This window comes from Teleopsis dalmanni, chromosome 1, assembly GCF_002237135.1.
Source record: "Teleopsis dalmanni isolate 2A chromosome 1, ASM223713v2, whole genome shotgun sequence".
NCBI lineage: Eukaryota > Metazoa > Arthropoda > Insecta > Diptera > Diopsidae > Teleopsis > Teleopsis dalmanni.
In genome coordinates, this window is record NC_051846.1 from 12,015,379 (window position 1) to 12,034,958 (window position 19,580).

At 29.1% G+C, this 19,580-nt stretch overlaps 1 protein-coding gene across 10 annotated transcripts; it reads left to right on the forward strand.

Annotated features, from left to right (window-relative positions):
- Positions 1 to 1,079: 1,079 nt before the first annotated feature.
- On the forward strand, positions 1,080 to 15,394 carry LOC119673498 (protein nervous wreck). Of its 10 annotated transcripts, none has more exons than XM_038084788.1 (12): positions 1,086 to 1,526; positions 2,042 to 2,207; positions 5,232 to 5,461; positions 7,985 to 9,068; positions 9,126 to 9,258; positions 9,897 to 10,075; positions 10,137 to 10,773; positions 10,852 to 10,905; positions 11,455 to 11,481; positions 13,266 to 13,291; positions 14,566 to 14,896; positions 14,951 to 15,394. In XM_038084788.1, the coding sequence occupies exons 2-12, from the start codon at positions 2,187 to 2,189 to the stop codon at positions 15,247 to 15,249; spliced, it is 3,021 nt and encodes a 1,006-aa protein (XP_037940716.1). In that variant the 5' UTR covers positions 1,086 to 1,526; positions 2,042 to 2,186; the 3' UTR covers positions 15,250 to 15,394. The 10 variants fall into 10 exon arrangements, 9 of the variants coding, with proteins under 9 accessions (XP_037940723.1, XP_037940716.1, XP_037940722.1 ...); XM_038084794.1 differs by having other exon boundaries at positions 14,566 to 14,656; positions 14,759 to 15,394; XM_038084790.1 differs by having other exon boundaries at positions 10,137 to 10,296; positions 10,366 to 10,773; positions 14,566 to 15,394.
- Positions 15,395 to 19,580: the final 4,186 nt, after the last annotated feature.

Sequence of the window (19,580 nt, forward strand, 5' to 3'; positions counted from 1 at the left end):
AAGGGACCTATAGCCGAGTTAAAAGAAATATATAAAAAACCATCATTTACAATAATTTTACTTGGCGCATTATTTTTGAATATAACGCATAAACCACAGCTATACAAATTTACTTAACTACTGTAAATTGATGCTTTCTCTCATTCAAACAATATTGTTTTTAAAAAGCAATTTTATTTTATTATATTAAAACATATTTACTTTTATTTGTTTAAAAAATAAAATGTTTATATTAACACAATATGTAATAAAATATTGGGTGAACTAATTTTTAATATTTTCAACCTCAAAGGTTCATAAAAAGAATGAAACTTGAAAACTTTAGTAGTTCTCCAGTACATAATTTCACTCGATAAATTTATGAGCTCAAAAGCATGATTACTGGCATTTTCTATAGATTGTAGTATTGTTTAACTTATCTATAATTTGCTCAATTTCTTTAAACAAATATACGCACAAATGTAGATAAAGCACGCAAAATATTTTTGAATGATTTGGTATTTAGTTCAATACGATTTCTCGTTCTTTAAATATACTCGAATAGATAGATAATTGCACTTGTGTGTTATCAATAATATAAGTAGCATTAAAATAGTTTTTAAATAAATAAATTATTACTTGTGAGTTGCTAACAACGTCAACGTCAACGTCAACAAAATGTACTTCAACTATTTAAACGCTTGTGAAAATGTATTTACAAATCTTGTTAAATTAGACTAATTTTTATTAATTACTTCTAACAAGTGAAAAACTATGTTAAATTATATAAATTGAAAAATATTCGTTTATGTTTAGTGGAGCATAGTTACGATATAAGAACATACATTTCAGTTAGTTCTTATCAGTGCTTAGCAAAAATAGATACATTAGACACAAGTTAGTTAAAAAAAAAACAAAAAAAAAATTATGAATTCTATTTTTGTTTGAAGGATAATATATTAACAGTTCCTCTCTGTTTTAACATAAAATGTGAAAATAATAATTGTTATTTTGTAACTGCCAAATACAAAACATTGGGAGAGCGCATGTGCCACAATTCCATACATTTCAACCGACCGACCGACCGACCGACCTCCCGACCACCGGGCCACCCAATAAATAACAACATTCTGGAAATACACAAAGTTTACAAATGTCATGTGAATGAAACGTTACGTCCTCTTCGAGCAGACCAGACAACTGGCATGGAAATGTCATATGGATATTCCTTTACAACCGCGCTCACAACTCACCCCAAAATAATTTTTCCCCTAAAGCGACGGTCTTAGTGGAAAGCTACGCTCACGCATAACAGCACATAGAACACAGCACACAGCATAAGTAGCGAGGCTTCCAGTGAAGACAGAGAAAAAAGTCATCAGCTCTGAATCGATAAGTAAGGAAAATCAAAATTTTCTTGCTGCGAAAACGTTGTGGTGTTGTGTGAAAATACGGCGAAAGACCGAATTTTGTGAAACAAATGTGTTAATAATTATTAAATATTATAAACAAAAAAATAATCTATGTTGGAAATGTCTAAGAAAAGTGTTAGCAATATTTTAAATATTTAAAAAAAATCACAAAAGTGCAAAAACAAAATATACCAAAAAAAAAAATCATTTATGAAATATCTTCTCCTCCTTACTGAAACGCTACTCAATAATTGATTCATTGGAAACAGTGCTTTTTGAATGCTTCTGGCTTTTATTAAACACAACCAAATAATATCAATTCATAGTTCTTCATATTCCAAAATATATTAACTTAACTGATTTACTGGCAAATAAATTTTAGCTGAAAGCATTCGTATGCATAATAAGCCTTTCAGAGCCCTTCCTCTTTTCATATTACATAAGTCGTATATCCTTTTTATGCTTGCACTAAATTACTCATTTTATTCAGTATTTTTCTATTTTCGTAAGCTTTAAGCCATCAATTGATAACATATAAAAAATAACTGTCTTCTCATTACCACCTATTAACACCTATTACCACCTATTACCACCTATTACTTCCTATTGATTTGTTGTATTTAATGAAATCAGTAAATATTTTTTTATAGATTCGCTAACGGCATCAGTATCAGTATCAGTATTAGTGAAATTTTAATTTAAAGAATTGGAAGAAAAATTGTGCTTAATTGTTTCGAAATATTTGCTAAATAATCTCAAGTTGTTGCCTGCAAACTAAAATCCTACAGCTTCACAATGCAGCCCCCACCACGTAAGGTAAGTAATCCACAACATTTTAAAACCCATCAAGTGTCTATTCGTATTTCACCCACGACCAAATTTGTGTACCAGTCAAAATCCTTGGCGAAAGTAGGAAAAATACCTACTTCTGGTTCAATTTAAAAATAAATATTGATACCAAAATCTCTCCTGTGTGCCAAAAATAATCCATCTTTTGTTCAATCCAAACACAAAATAATTTTAAATTCAAAACTTTTCAAAAAAAATTAATCTTTTATATCCTCGCAGATATAAGGCGATATAATTTTGGTTAGGTTATTTTTAGAAATACAATATTAAGGGAAAGTGGAGTCCTCTGTCATAACATTGGTGGAGTTGTCATTTCATTGAAACTGTGTTATTGTTTGTTTGGTTGTTGCTAATGTTACACTTGGGAGAGTCCCAGTTTTTTACCTGAGCTATTAGGCATATCCGAAAATAACTGACAAGTTTTGTATTTATGTTATATTTTAATTATCCATAATAAGAGTAAAATATAACTTATCTAATATGCCAAAAATCGGAGGCTGTTAGTTAAAAGATTGTTTTCGATTTTTAGTTTTTAGTAATCAAATACAAATATATCCTGTGTGCTTTTATTCCGGGAGTAAAATTGCAATACGTTTGCACATGTAGGGCTCGCATGTGCAAATGACATCGAGGAAGAGATTTATAAATGAAGGACTGTATAATCAATACAGCGGGTACATGTTCCGGTATTTATAGAGCTGAATCTTAATTTTAAGAAATGTATAAAATTCGGAATGACTTATATAGTTTAGTCAGTTAAGTTTGTCATTATTCAAAATAAAAAAATCTGTTTTAATTATTTAAGAGGTTTTTCAAAAAGTAGTTAACTACAACAATCGGAATTCTTTTTATATTATTTTAATTAATTAACTCTTTAGCCGACAATACAGCTGTTTCTAGTCATGCCAAATATCCATCATCAGTGGTCTTGGAAATAATTCTTGTATCTAATTATTTGTAAATAATTTTTTGAGACTGCAGGTACTAGGGATTGAAGTTGCGCTCAGAGTTAGCATTCATTAGTCAACTGACTCAAATCAATTTAATTATTTATAAAATGAATAAACTAGGTATTGGTTTTTAGTGGATCGGAACACTGCCCCCACTATGCTTGATGTAATAAGCCATAGTACTCCGAATGTGTGTATTCGTCTGACGCAGTACTTTTATACATATATCTAGAGTAGTTAGTGTTCATCTAATATCCAAGTTTCTGAAGATTTTAGGAACAATTTTTCTTCTAAATAGTTCTAGTGATATTTTATTATTCTCTAATAACTTAAAAAATCTGCACTATTTAAAGCATGGTTAGAAAGAGCAATCTATAAAACCTAATTCTTGTCGGTCGGGGTCGAAGTCGAGCTATACATTACAATTGCCTGTTGTGCTCTTAGCAGCACCTATAAGTAATATTATAGATAAAATAGCCGAGATATACCTCATTTTGCCTAATTGATGCAAGCATTTGGATTCACTTCAAGAATTTGAAAAGTCGTTTATTTGAATTTTGTTTAAGAATATATTAAAAACTTTTTAATACATATAGTTCAGTGGTGTATGTAAATACAAGGGATGGGGTTCAAACCCTTTAGGATATATCGAAACATTTTACCCCGTATATTATTTCTTTCTATTAAATGATTTCATACACAATTTCAACTAAATGAGTTTTTGTGTACATCTATAATATATTCCTAGTATATAAAATTATGAGGTAAATATTATTATCTTCCTGAACTTAGGCGTTGCCAAGTAACTCGAAAGAGGGGAGAGGGATCCACATACTAATTTTGATAAAAATTTTTTTAGTGTTCTGAACATAAATGTTTGTTTGTACATCACACATTTTGGCGATAAGTTAGTTGAATGTAAGACCAAAGAAGAGGTTCTTTGGTATAAGTGTCCATATAACTTTTTGTCTCTTTTGTCTGATCTGGTTTCTCGAATTATTGACTTTAATCACTTAGAGTTTTTTATGTGGGTAATTATATTTATAACCCACTTAGTAACAGTTATTCAGTGGTATTCATTGTGGTATTCATTGTCCTGTAGGACCTGTGATAATAATATTACAGTACCATTAAGTTGTATTATATATTCGCTGTATAATAATAAATGCTAGAACTTCTTTAAATAAATTTTTAAGAAACCTTATATAACGTTCTATACACTACTTTTCAATGATTCCCTCTGATGTTTAGCGGAATATATTGCTCTATGGAGCCTGTATTCATAATAATTATTTTACATGAAATTGATAGATTATTTACCATAGTTAGAATGATTCGATTTAGGTCAAATATGTACCGTTTTGTGAGATAACTTATTGTCATTTTGAGGTTTATAATGAAGGTAACTACTAATATTAATATAATATATCATTTAAAGTTATATTGGTTTTATGATAATAAATGCTTGTTAGTTCAAGAAACTAGTTATTCTTCTAATTTTGTAGACATTCTAATATTTCAGATAGAATAATATATTCAAACCTTTCAAGACTCCAAAATTTATTTTTAATAATTATGATACATGATGTATTGTCTAAAATATTTGCTTAAAGATTAAAAAATGCTTAAAGAAATCTCATCATTAATTGATTTAAGGATAACTAACTTCATGATTTTCATAATTCTTTTCATTTTGTATCAGTTCGATTATCCATACCTATATGTATATCGTATATATCGTTCGTTAGTTATTAAAGTCCAAGGTAAGCTAATTTTTTTTAAATATTTTCACTCTCTTCATCACTCAGAATGCTTCATCTATTCCGCTCGCTTACCTAACTTGGATTTCTTTAGAAATATCTATTTGTAATGCGTATCTCTTTAATATTTCGATCTACTAAGCACTGCATACAAAAGCTAATAAATATTATTAATAAGCATTTATAATAAGAGTATTTGTTGAAAAATTTTATTCACTTAATATATAATATTATTTTTCACCTTCACCTTTACCGATATATTTTTGTTTTCCCTTAAATAGGGCAACTATGTTAAATTCTTAAAGAACTTACATACGGAGCAAGTGGCTAAGTTGCAATTAAAGAACCAACATGAATGCGATCTGCTCGAGGATATACGGCAGTTCACAATCAAGAGGTCGGCCATTGAGAAGTCCTACAGTGATGCCTTGTTAAAAATTTCATCTCAGTATTTAAATAAAAAAATACCAAATATACCGGATATTAAAATGGAAGGCATGGAGGAGCGATGGTATGTATAAGGATTCGTTATGCGAATATATATTTTTTATTTGCATTTTATCTATTTTGTTTAAATTTACATTGTAACATAATGCAGGATAAATTGCAGTCGTAATGTTATTCATTTGAGTGTATGTTGGGGGCACATCACAGTGACCTTGTCAAACAGCCACACTCTGCTTTGAATCCTTTTAAGGACATTTATTGCATATTTATACGCAAAACGCATTTATGGCCATTAAGATGAAATGAATATGTTTGGTAACTGGTGCAAGGTTCACTTCTGAACCTTGAGTCATAAAAAAACCATTATTTTGCTTGAAACATGCGGACTTTAAAAAATATTTAAATTTTATATGTTGCCATAGATGCAAATTACAGTACCTATATTTAATATATTATTTATACAGTATATATTACAGTGTCTTAGTAAGGAGGATTTGATTCTTAATTTATTAAAAGTTTATCTTTCATCAAAATATAATATCAAAATAATTTTAATTAAGTTTAAAAATATAATAATTTATTTTTATGTTTCAAAAAATGTCAGATATAAGGTGTCACTTTTTAACTTTTGGATAGTACTTCATAAAGCAAATATAAACAAATATTTAGCATTATCGATCAATATTAATATCTTGAATAAGTGCTGAGTGACTAAATCTACTACAAAATATTACTTTCTTTAAAGTTTAGTGTTTAAGATAGATATCTCTGATTTATCAGTTTTAGACGCTTTAATTTGTGGGTATCCAGAGTGCTAACATCAGTTATTATTATGTTTCGTGAATTTGCACTACAAACTTAGGGATCTATTGTGCCCGCTACATGGGCTTAAAGTGTTTCTCTAAGTTCAACTTCTTTTATAAATTGTAGTCTTAAATCTTTTGCAAAGTTAATTTCTTCATTCGATGTGAGATGTCCATATAGGCACTTTTTTCGTTTATGTATTTGTTGAAGGGAAAATTCTGGCACGTGTTTTGAGGTTTTCCTCTTTCCTATAAAATCTATAGCTTTATTGTAGTAAGCTCTCAGTTTTGTTAGATGATAGTTAAGTTAAAGTTTTTATTCAGATATTATTTTTTTCAATAACGTATATAAACAGCTATATTAAATTTCACCTTTATAGAAGAGTGGAATAAAAGATTGAAACAATATATATTTTTCAATCATCCATTGATAAGTTAATTTATTTTTTTCTTCATAAACAGCACAAAATCTCATTAAGATTTGATGTCGTAATACCATTCATATAGTGTTGTTGATGACAACTTTCTGAAAGATTGAATATTTCATTTAAAGACGCAGCGGTAGATAAGAATGAACGGGGCACTAGCTCCCACTTGAGCAAAGCACAGTGGCCATGATTGATCTTTTGTGTTACAACAGACCCTAACCGAACAGAAGACATTCCGCCTTCCGAATGAAGGCTAAAATGTCGACCGTTGAGGACTTCCTAATGTCGGAAGGTGAGAACAGTTCCCAACCCAGTGACCTCCTCCTGACCCAGATCAAGGCTGGGCAGTCACACAGTATGTGGCTGAATGTTTCCTCTGCTTCTAAGCAGAGTCTACACTCTATCTCTTCGGACAGATCCATTTTATTGAGGTGGTAACGTAGTCCGTGGTGACCCGTTAGATATCCCACCAGCAAGCTCAATTCTGTTCTGCTGAAGAAGGATATCTTATTATAACTATAGGGGTGAACCAGCTCCTTAGCCTAGACGCAGCGGCAAGGATAAGCATTTGTGCAATGTAGGTTAAAATCTTATTTTCTATAAAATATTGGTCAACCACAGAGCCTCTCTTTGAAGAGAATCTTCGCGTAGTGAATGATATAAAAACCTCTGAGCTTAATATTACCATAAGGGAATTTCTAGGATTAGCGTGTTATTCATAACTACCAATAACCTAGTGATTTGTTGTTTCATACAACTGAAGTCTACATTGTAATGATTTTAGTTGCTAAATTTCTATCATAAAAGTGATCTTACTGTAGGTTGAGTTAGAAGCATGCACATTTTTTATTCAATTGCAAATGGCGATCAGATAAAACTAACTAATATCTTAGACCAGGGCTGTCCAAAGTACAGCCCGGGGGCGTCATGCGGTCCGTGTCTGATGTTTGTGAGGCCCGCCACATGTTTTTAATACACAATAATTTGTATTGGCCCGCGATCCCATCTGGCTGGACAGCCTTGTTTTAGACTATCGATTCTAATGACTGAACCAAATCAGCTCATAAATTTATTCCGTACACAACTAGAATTAGAATTGCAATTTCCATGAGTTAATATGTGTGTGACGGGTTAAGTATATCAGACTATCAAATCCCAGATTATTCCTAGCATCGAAACTAACCTTACTTAATCTTATTAGTGTTCTTTCTTCATTTAATAGTTTATTAGTGTATTAACACTTATTAGTGATAAGTATGGTGATTAAATACTATAATCTTTTAAGGGGCGTTTAATAAATTTCTGCTTCAAATTTAAAAAATTATTTTATTCTTTTTTTTTGTTTTTTCTCAATAGGAACATGTGGAGTGTCTGGCGCACAGTGTTGGAAGAGAATGAGAAATTAGCACGTGCACGTTTGGCTGCTATCGAAGTGTTTCAACAGCAAATAGCAGACGAGGCTAAAGTTCTGCGTGACTACAAATTGGCCATATCCAAAAAATCGCTTTCCCAAATTGTAAATATACAAAAGGAACTACATTTAAGCGTCGGCGATGTAGACAAAACAAAGAAGCAGTACTTTGATGAGGAACATTGCGCACATGACGTGCGTGACAAAGCGCGTGATATCGAAGAAAAACTGAAGAAGAAAAAAGGTTCGTTCTTCCAATCTATTACCTCATTGCAAAAGAATAGCGCACGTGTAACCTCACGGAAAGAGCTGCTAGAAGAAAAATCGACTGGTGCTCGAAACGATTATATACTCAGTTTGGCTGCAGCCAATGCACATCAAAATCGTTACTTTACAGTTGATTTACAGACCACCATGACCACAATGGAGAACTATGTCTTCGAACGTGTTGCTGAGTACTTAACCTTGATGGGACGCACCGAATTACTAACTTGTTCAGCAACACAGAACTCTTTCGGCAAAATACGTGATCAAGCACAACAACTCACACGCGAATATAATTTGCAATGCTGCTACTTATTCTATCCGGTACTTAAACAGCATATACAGTACGATTTTGAACCATGCGACAATGATCCTGTACATAAAGTAACAGCTGAACATGAATCGGCTACAGAGACACTCACTAAAGAGGCTAAAAATCTGGCTGGTCGAGTAGTTAAAGAAAATATGTCAATAAGAGAACAAGCCAAAAAATTGGCCATTTGTGTATCTTTGCGTGATTCAGGACAACGCTCAGATCCCAATGATCCTAATGGGCCTGATTTAGATACAAAAATTGAAGATTATAGGGATTCGATACGTCGATCAGAGACTGAGAAAGCTAAGGCTGAAGCTTGCTTGCAATGCTTACGTGAAGGTGGTATAAATGTAGATGAGTGGGTGCAGGAGGCTGAAATTATGGGTGTACAGGAGCTAACCAGATCAGCAAGTTCCATATCAATGCGTACAGATGCGTCAGGACAAGGCGTAAGTCAATTTATTATTGAACGATTTGCCAATAGTGTATAAATTTTATTTTCGCAGGAAAATCCCAGTTCCGATTCGTTCTATGATAGCGACAAAGAAGACAATGCTGCTGTTGCCCAGCCGACTGCAGCCAAGCCTAAAGAGGTGAAACAACTATCACGAGACAGAACTTTCAGTGATAGTGATGAAGGTAATATTATCTTTAGAAAAAACATTAATTCAGAAACAGTTGTGGGGATAATACTTCAATAATACTTCGTTTTCAAAATAAGAAAAGAGAAAGGAAATTATTTTTGAGATTTTAATAGTGATCTTTATATATCTGTATAAGATTTAAAAAAAATTTCAGGATACATATTTTAATATAGGAACATAGACTGTTCTATAAAAAAGTGTTTACAAAATTAAATTGTTTATTAGAAACTTTATATGACTTATAACTGAAAGGATATGCTAGTATATATGTTAAATAATCAATTCTTCAGAGTATTTTAACGTATTCTGAAGTCACAACTATAGTATCTCATCTGGATGTAGTATGAATTTAATGAGTCTATCAATCAGAATTATTGAATATACTTTACAATAGAATCCAGTAGATTATTCGAAAAAATTATTCCAGAATACCAGTTCTCTTTACATGATTTTTATGATTTCGATAAATTTTTCTATAAGAACTTAACATATCATTAGTTTCTTAAAATATCGGTATTATGCATCGATGATACTAATAAATATAAATTACACAATGACATATTAATTAATTATTATAAATTTATTTTTTATTATAATCAAATGTATAATTAAAACGAAATATATTTATTGCAGAGCCTGAAGAGCGGGTACCAGAACCGATAAGTTCCGTGCCAATGATGGCAGCCAATACTGGTTGGGATGATCCAACAGAAGTAAATTGGGGAAATGAAGAAGAAGAAGAAAAAGAAGAACCTATTGTACCAGAACCAAAAGAAGCTATATTCAAATGCACTGCTCTATACAGCTACACCGTAAGTGTGAAAATCATTGTTTTTTTTCAAATTCTTTGAAATTAATTAATGCTTTTAATAGGCTCAAAATCCTGATGAGTTAACTATAGTCGAAAATGAACAACTTGAGGTGATTGGCGAAGGTGACGGTGATGGTTGGTTGCGTGCACGTAATTACCGTGGCGAAGAGGGTTATGTACCGCACAATTACTTAGACATCGAGCAGGACACTGGAGTAAATGGTAGTTCATCAAATCAATTGCGTTCACAAATTTCATTTTCATCTGTCGATTATACTGTTGACAATGAAGATCAAACTGTAGATTCAATGCAGTCTCCTGACCAAGTGTCCGTTATAATGGCGCCACAGAAGAAGAAATCCGATGTGCTATATTGTATTGCTTTATATGATTATGATGCTACAGCTGAAGATGAGTTAACCTTTGAGGAAGGTCAAATCATAAAGATTGTCACTAAAACAGCACATGGTGTAGATGATGGGTGGTGGGAAGGTGAATTGGATGGTAAATTTGGTAACTTCCCATCGTTAGTAGTAGAAGAATGTGATGAAAATGGAGAACCTTTTTCTGAGGGTGATGATGAAGAATCACCACCACCAACAGCTGCACCTAGTTTTGCGCTTCCACCTGCACCCGAATTACCACCAGAATATGCACACGAACTAACTGATGATCTTTTCGCATCCCAAGATACTGCTGGTTAGTTTTAATAAAATCAATTATATATTACAGAAAGGTTCTAAAATTTATAACTCTTTTTTATATAATTTATTGTAGATGACGATAGTGGTTATATACCAAATGGTACAGTACCTAGTATGCCTCCGCCAGGTAATTTAAAAAATTTGAATTCGATGTGTATTTTTGTTTTTCTTTGTCTTTAAAATACTCCTTTAGTATTTCTACCAATATTTTATTTAATTATATATAAAAATATGTATATTCCTGCTTCTATATCTCTAGAGGTAAAATCCAACAAACCCAACCAAAAAGTGTGCTACAATTTCCAAATCTACCTACTTACGTATTTCATACAAAAAAAAAAAACAAAACGATTTCTTCTTTCAAAATCTATAATAAAATGAATTTAAAAATTATATATAATTATTCTTTTTTTAAATTTATTAAAAAAATAGTAAATGTTGTAAGGCTTTAAACACTTTTTGTGTGTTTGTATATGTGTATCTGTGTATTTTACAGCTTATTTATTTGCAGCTACTTGAAAAATTTTAAAATGGCACCGCATTTGATCAATTTATTTTCTTAAAAACTTTAAAAGATATTTATTTTTATGCAATGATTGTATTTTTATGTAAAATTCTGTATAACTTCTATATTTTTTTCTATATACATATACTTTATATATTTACCGACTCAAAGGGCTTAGTAAAGCAACTACTAAGAAGGGTAAATTACCTTATTGAATAAGGATAAGATATATTTTATAATAAATTTTTCTACTAAGTAGGTTTTTTTATTTTTATTTATTTTATATTATTAAAAGTATCGAAAAAAAAATTCAAAAATTTCTATATGATAAGTGTAAGATATATGTCTTACATTAACATATTTAAATAATATATATATAAAAAAAATATTTACAAAATTAGTATAAAATTTTGTTTCGTACATTAAGAAATATTTTTTATTGTAAATAAAAAAGCCAGTTGATTTATAACAAAAATTTACTAATTTCTATATAATATTAATTAATTCAAATAATTCTATAATAGTAGATTAGTACAATTCTCTATTATTCTATTCTGTGTTTATGTATGGAACGTTTTTTGTAGTTAAAATTATAAATATATATATAACCTCTGATTTATCTATATATATTGTAATATTAGTCATATATTCATTCATGCTTTTACAAATACTAGCAAAAGCTTGCTTCGGGTTTCATTTAAAATTGAAATAAAACTATTAAAAATTTGATTTATATATCATATAATATCTGAACTATATTAAATTAATATTTAATAAAAATGAACTTCTTTTAGTATTTTCTATGATATTCTTACTTTGTCAGGGAGTTATCTGCTTAATTATCTCACAATACTAATAAAAAGATATCTCTTAAACTCTTGAGAGTTTACTATATTTAAAATAGTGCAATAATATTATTGCTTAAATATAGAATAATAAATAATTTACTCAAGAATATCAAAAAATTTAAATATTAAAATCATAATTATATAGAAACCTTCAGGTGTATCAGTATTTAGGCTATTACTTCCTTACTTAAGTAAGGATTGTTAGGTTAAAAAAATAATTCCAAATGAGATGTGGTTAGTTTTTCATAAGTTTTTTTTAAATACGAAAGATATATTGTCTTGTTCGATATGGAACATAGATTATATTCTTTTACCATTAGCTCACTACTCTTCAATTTTATTTAAAATTTCAAAATTTCTTTAAAAAAAGTAGCATTATACTATATTAATAGTTTTCTTTAATATAGTAAGATTTAATAATTGTATATCTAAAAATGAAAACACGTATATACGTATTTTTCTAAATTATAATTCATTATATACATTCATTTTTTTTTAATACAATAATGAATAATAAATGTGTATCCAAAATTATAATACGTGTATACATATATTTCCTATTTTTTTAAATAATCGTATTTTATTATTATTGTTATTTGAACGATGTACAAAATTTTATTTAATTTTTTGAAATTCCATTAAAAATAAATAAATTATTTTGCTATTCAATACTTGAAAAGCAAAAAGAAGCACGAATTTAACCTCCAAATATTTTGAAGATAATGAAGCATGTCCACGGGCGCAGAACCTATGTCTGTTTGTAATTAGAATCTTAATTTATATTTAAATGTATTTATATATATATATATATATTTTCATATATATACACTTATATATATATATAATTTTTTAAATATATATATTTATGTATGTATAGATCTATATAAACATATATGGTATATATATAAATATTTTTATACATATATTTTTTTTTTTGATATATATAAGTATTTAATTTTGAAATTTCACTGGTGTAAAAATTTAATATTTTTTCCGTAGTTAGCAAAGTTAAATTTTCCTTGTTCTTTGCTCCTGCTTATATTTTTCACCGCTAAATTTTCTTATAATCCAATTATTTTTATTTAGTTAACATAAATAATAATAAAAATTTATTTCTTAATTTAATGCGTTCAGTGTTCATACAAGAACCTGGAATGGAGGTAAATAATAATCAGAATTTCATAAAAACAACATATTTTTATATTAAAAGTATATAAAAACATATAAAGAGTACCTATATATCAAAAAAGTATAAGTAATTACTATATAAAACATTTTTGATTTTTTATTTTTGTTATTTATTTTTAAATATTTATTAGTTTGTGTTTTATTAGTTAATATTAGTTAATTAGTTAAGATTTAATATAAAATATTATATAAAAATGACGTCATAATACAAGTTTCATTATTTACTTATAATTTGTCGTAGAAAAAGGTTTAATATATATTCTTATTACTCTCTTTGCTTCTTTATTTTTATTTTTTTTAAAGAATATATTTTATTATATATATTTTATATTTTATTATATTTTAAAGAAATATTTTTCTCATTATTATTAATGATTAATGATTTTTATACTTTATTAATTAATATTCTTTTACAGTTATTATTCTTGTTATTATTTTTCTTAATTATTTAAAAATTTAAATATTTCTGTTTATAAAAAAATAAATTTCAATATTATTGTTATTTATTTCATTACTATTATTATTATTATTATTATTATTATTTCGAATAAATTTAAAAACATAATCATACTGGGTGATACAACAATCAAATATCCTGAAAACATAAAATGAAAAACCTTATATATTTGAAATTATTTTTATTATTTTAAGAAATGAAAGGAATGATATTTTTTTATATTATAGCTTTTATGATTATTATTATTAATACTGTTAATTTTTAAAAACCATTTTTATAGTTATTGGTTTTAGACTATATAACATATAGGTATTAATGGAACTATTGAAATATGTATATAGTGTTCTTAATATTGATTACTTTATTCTTGAATTATAATTTATTTTATTTCCCAAAAATTTTGTTATTGTTTATATTAGGAAGTTAATAGTTTAATATTTTTTTTAATATGTTGTTAATATTATATGTATACTTTTTTATAATATTTCATAAAATGTAACATTATTTTACTTAATTTTACAATATTACAAATGTGAATATATTTATTGTTATTGAAATTATTGTAAAATTTTTTGTAATTATTACAATTACTCAAACGGTATGCCTTTATATAAAATTTTATTAGAACTAGTTATATTACTTAAATATCTTTGTTCATATCATTTTAATACATCATTTATATACATATTTATATATTTCACATAGCAGGAGAGAAATGTTATAATTATAAAAAATATTATATACTCACATTGTATTTATTTATATTAAATTTCTCTATATATTCTTTAGGACGATACCAGCGACGATGGTAGGCCACCGCCATCGATGCCACCACCAGCCTTGAACGCAGGAAATAAGGATGGAAATGCACATAATTTAGGTATGGCACAAATTATTGTTACCGCTGCAACCCCAATGGTTGAAGACGGTACAGATAAATCTTTCCCTCCGGTAGAAAACAGAGACGATGGTGCTGTTTCAGATGCTTCATCAAGCGTGAAGGCTGCTAACGAAAAGGTAGATAAAAAACAGGAATCAACACCAGTACAAAAACAACAAAAACCACAGCAGCAGCAGCAGCAGCAGCAGCAAAATGCCGATGAAAATGAAAATCATGAAGGTAGGAATGCGACCACACCATCCGTAACTATAACTTTAACTACGTCCAATTCAGAGGACCAAAATTCATCAGATCAGGAGCCTGAATCAGAAGTGCAGCCATTAGAGGAGGCTGAAGATCCATTTAATGAAAAGGCGAATGCTGCAAGTGCTGGTACAGATGCTAATGATGGATTCGGAGCAAATTTTGAAGCAAACTTTGATGATGCATTTTCTGGCGCACAAAATGCTGTTGAAGCAGTTGAAGAGGTTAATGCACCTAAACAAGTAGTGGGTGGACGAGCAAGCATACCAGAGGAATTGGACTCAAATCAATTAGCGCGATTACAGAATCTAAAAGAGTCGAATGCTTAGAATTAAGTTTCTTTATATAAATGCTTAGAATCTTAAATTAAAAACATATAACAAATCATTTGGTCATCCGTTAGAAAAATTTATCTGCTGATTATTAATGATGAATGGAGCATAACTCCAGCAGGGAAGATAACAATAATAATTATAAAACAACGATTGGTTTTGATAATCATTAACATAATTACATTACAGTATTTAAAAAAAGAGGATAAAGTGCTGAAATTCATATTACATATTTAAATTGGCGTTAATATTATTTATTACTAAACAGCTTTTTATAAAATCTTATAGAAGAACACGCCTGAAAGATACTTAATTAGTATTCCGATTTTTTTCATTGATGTGACTAATGATATTAAATTCTTGTTAGTTTAATTATATTAGTCTCCGCCCACATATATGCACTTTTACTGCCCTGTATAATATAAAAAATTCTTCGGCTCCGGCCTTTGAATACTCTATAATATATATTGTGGTATATTCATATACATAATAACAACTTACTCATCTGAAAGTTTCATCATATATAAATATCCAACTGCACCATTATTTAGTATATTAAAATATATTTAACAATACTATCTTAGGGAAATGTTATATATAAAAAGACATCCTTTCAATTATATACTCATGCTAATCTTATGTACTGTATATACATAAAACAAAATATAAAAATTAAAATTAATAAATATGAGTTATTCTGTTCTGTAAGCTTTAAAGACTTTTGTTTAAGATACATTGTGTAATACCGCAAAATCAGTCTAATCTGTCAATCTGTTTCGGTTTATATTAAGTGCATATGTAGAAAATAATAGTGAATTCTTATATACTTAGTTCTAGAGAGATATTGTACAAGTAAGAAATATTGAGTGCATTAAGTCAAGTTTACTTTTAGTGTGCTCTAGATCTGACTTAAGGGCTAAGTTTCTGGGCTTTAATAAGCCCAGATATATTTGTTAGAAACTCTAAAACTATCTGAAGATATTTTCTAAAATAGCAATATCTTATTTATATTATCAAATTTGTTTGTTTAAAAAGTTTTTAAATTTGTTTATAATATTTATTAAAAAAGTAATGTGTAAACTATATATTAAAGTTGTTAAGTTAGTTAATATATTTCAAATTTAAAGCTAAAACATTCCAAACAGTAACCTTATGAGGCTCTTATAGTAAATCTCTGCCAATAATTATAAATAATTAATAAAATTCAACTAAAGTAAATATGAAATAATTAACATATAGTAAGGGAATGTGAATGAGATTTAAATGTGTTGAATAAATTGCAAAATGTTGACTCAAATGTATCTCATATCTGTCTAGTAAAATTATTTACGCAAAAATGATTAAAATTATTTTTTGTTAAGAAATTAGTTTTATGCCTTTTGTTGGGCTTCTAGTAAAATTTTGAAGTTGTGCTACTGCATTATTAATTATTAAATTAATTATTAAAAATGTTAAATTTTTCGTTAATCTATTAGCAAATTGCCTTATTTTTTAAGTATACAGTTGAATGTTATCTCTCTATCATATACAATTATTATAAATAATTACTAATTGGTCATTGACTTATATAAGTAAATTATTTTTAAGTTATTCAATCAATTAACAATCAAAACAAAAAGCAAAATATTTAATGTATTAAATATTAAACAAATAAAAAGAATCGTGTATTAATTTCTGTTCTAAAATAAATTGTAATTTAACTGAGTTTTATGTTGTGGAATACATTTTATTCTGAGTTGAAAATGATAGTCGATCAATTGATTTTATTTTCTTAAAGCAAACACTCAGTGATCCCTTTTCATGTGACCTCTTCAATTTCATCATGGAAGTGATCATGCGCAGGGCAGTTGTTCATCGTAATGGAATAATATTTTACAAACGTGTCCAGCTCCTTGCTTATGCCGACAACATTGACATTGACTGCTATCGAAAAGGAATCTGCAAGAATGCGTTTAGCGGTGAATGAGGGAAAAACGAAGTATATGTCGGCTACTGGTAGAAATGTGCGTCGCTAGGACACCGAGCTAGAGGCTGGCGACTATACTTTCGAATCTGTCAAGGATTTTTTTCTACCTTGGCACCACCGTAACAAATACAAATGATGTCAGTCTGGAGATTAGACGAAGAATCACCATTGCTAATAGGTGCTACTTTGGGCTCAGTAGGCAATTGGGATGTAGAACTCTCTCTCGACAAACGAAACTTACGCTCTATAGGTCGCTCATTCTCCCTGTGCTTCTATATGGCGCAGAAGCATGGATGTTATCACAGAATGATGAAGCAGCACTGGGAGTGTTCGAGAGAAAAGTTCTTCGTAAGATCTTTGGTCCTCTACAAGTTGGCGACGACTACCGCATTAGAATGAACCACGAGCTGTGCGAGCTTTATCACGACATTGATATAATTCAGCGCATCAACATCCAGCGGCTTCGCTGGCTTGGTCATGTCGTGAGAATGGATGAAGATGTTCCGGCGAAAAAGGTGTTTGAAGCAGTAGTTGGCGGAAGAAGACGTAGAGGTAGACCGTGTCTCCGGTGGAGTGATCAAGTTGAGAAACTTAGTAACGGGTTGTTATGGCCAAATAAGTAAGTAAACACTTAGAAAGCAATAACTTATCTTACACAGTAATAAATAAGATTCTACTAAATACTTCCTATACAAATGAGCAGAACTGATAAAATTTCACTATGCAAATTCATGTTCCTGTTCATGTCCATGTACATATTCATGTTGATGTCCATTTTCATGTTTATGTTCATGCTCATGTTGAGTCTTTTTCGAGTTAGTGCATCTGGGCACTTTTACTCTTTGATAGCTGGGGTATTTCTGAAGAGTCCCGCCCTTCTCATTGATTAATTTAAGTATTCCTCAAAAGCTTCGTGTGGTTATAGACTATTCTGAGATTAGATAGTGCTAAGTAGGGCAGCCTGTCAATTTTCGCGAATAGCTTTAGGGCTCTGTCCCTTATGTATTTCTTGACCGGGTCTATTCTAAGGTTACTTAGCATTTCATTAGTGCGGATGTATCAAGGCACTTTGGATAATCTTCGGAGAGTCAATAAACTAAAAACCTTGCTAAACTTATTATAGTTATATAAATCTTACAAAAATTCAATTTCCAGTGTCTAATCTCTGGGTATGTATGACTTGGACAGAAGAGATAGATCTGTCGTCACTAAAACGAATAAAATGAACCAAATCTAAAAACAGGAAAAACAGAAGACCCTTAGCTGAGTTTACTAAATATAAGACAACGTTATTAATACAATTCTCCACGTATTTTAGAAGACAAGTCGAAGACTAGCTATTGTCTTCTAGTCTGCATGTTGTCAATATTATCTATTCATATTTTTTTTTCGTCGGTCAACTTTAACTGCTTGTAATTGAATCCTTATATTTAATAAATCGCCATTTCAAATTATGGGCTCTCCATGTCAATATATGTAACTGTAAAAAGTTGAATGGCTAAGTTTAAACGTGGTTATGCCAGCTTAGTTGGTAAAGGACTATTTGGTGTGACGAAGAATCAAAAAGTTTGCCGAGGCAATAGATTTTTTTTGGACTGCTTTAGCTAACTATCGCATTTGTTTACGATATATAGAAAAATGCATTCATTCTTATTAATTTCTAGGGTTTTGTTAAGCAGAGATAGAAAAAGTTCGGGATCAAATTGATAACTGTTGGTAAAGCATAGCTATTTATAATATTTACTCTATATATTACAAAAAAACTTAAAAGAATGGATTAAAAATAATGAAAGAGTTCTCCCAGAAGGCGATAACTAAATAGTCAGCCGGCTGTTGATTAATTGATCATTCTCTATATTCATTTATTAATAGATAGGCGATATATTAATCGATATATTAAGATGTTAATGCGAAAGAGAACATATTTATAAGCGTTTTATTTATATTGGACACAAAATTTTTTGTATCATCTGTACAAGCAAAGAATCTTTTTAGTTATTTATTCGAGTTCCATTTTTAAATGAGTTTTATTGATGGAGATCAAAAAATCATCGTACCATTTTTGACATCTAACTGAAATCAGTAAATAATATAATTATTGTGTTCGTATAGTTCTACATACGTATATAAATTTTGTTCTTCACATATAATTCTCAATGACTTTACATATAATTTTTTATAAAAGATTACCATGAACGTTGAGTTTTTGACATGTTTTTAATATATTAAATATAACTCTCTGACCTTTATTTTTAAATAGCATGTTTTGTAAAGTTTATAATAAAATTGGTTATTGATATTGTACCCTACATTGTATTCTATTATATTCTTTATATCATATATTCTATTATATTCTATTATA

Excerpts from the sequence above, each read along its gene's own strand:
- LOC119673498 (XM_038084786.1), top strand. The coding sequence starts at position 2,187 with ATGCAGCCCCCACCACGTAAG. Across the intron at positions 2,208-5,231 it reads TGCAGCCCCCACCACGTAAG|GGCAACTATGTTAAATTCTT; the intron begins GTAAGTAATCCA and ends TCCCTTAAATAG. Across the intron at positions 11,482-13,265 it reads TAAAGCAACTACTAAGAAGG|TGTTCATACAAGAACCTGGA; the intron begins GTAAATTACCTT and ends TAATGCGTTCAG.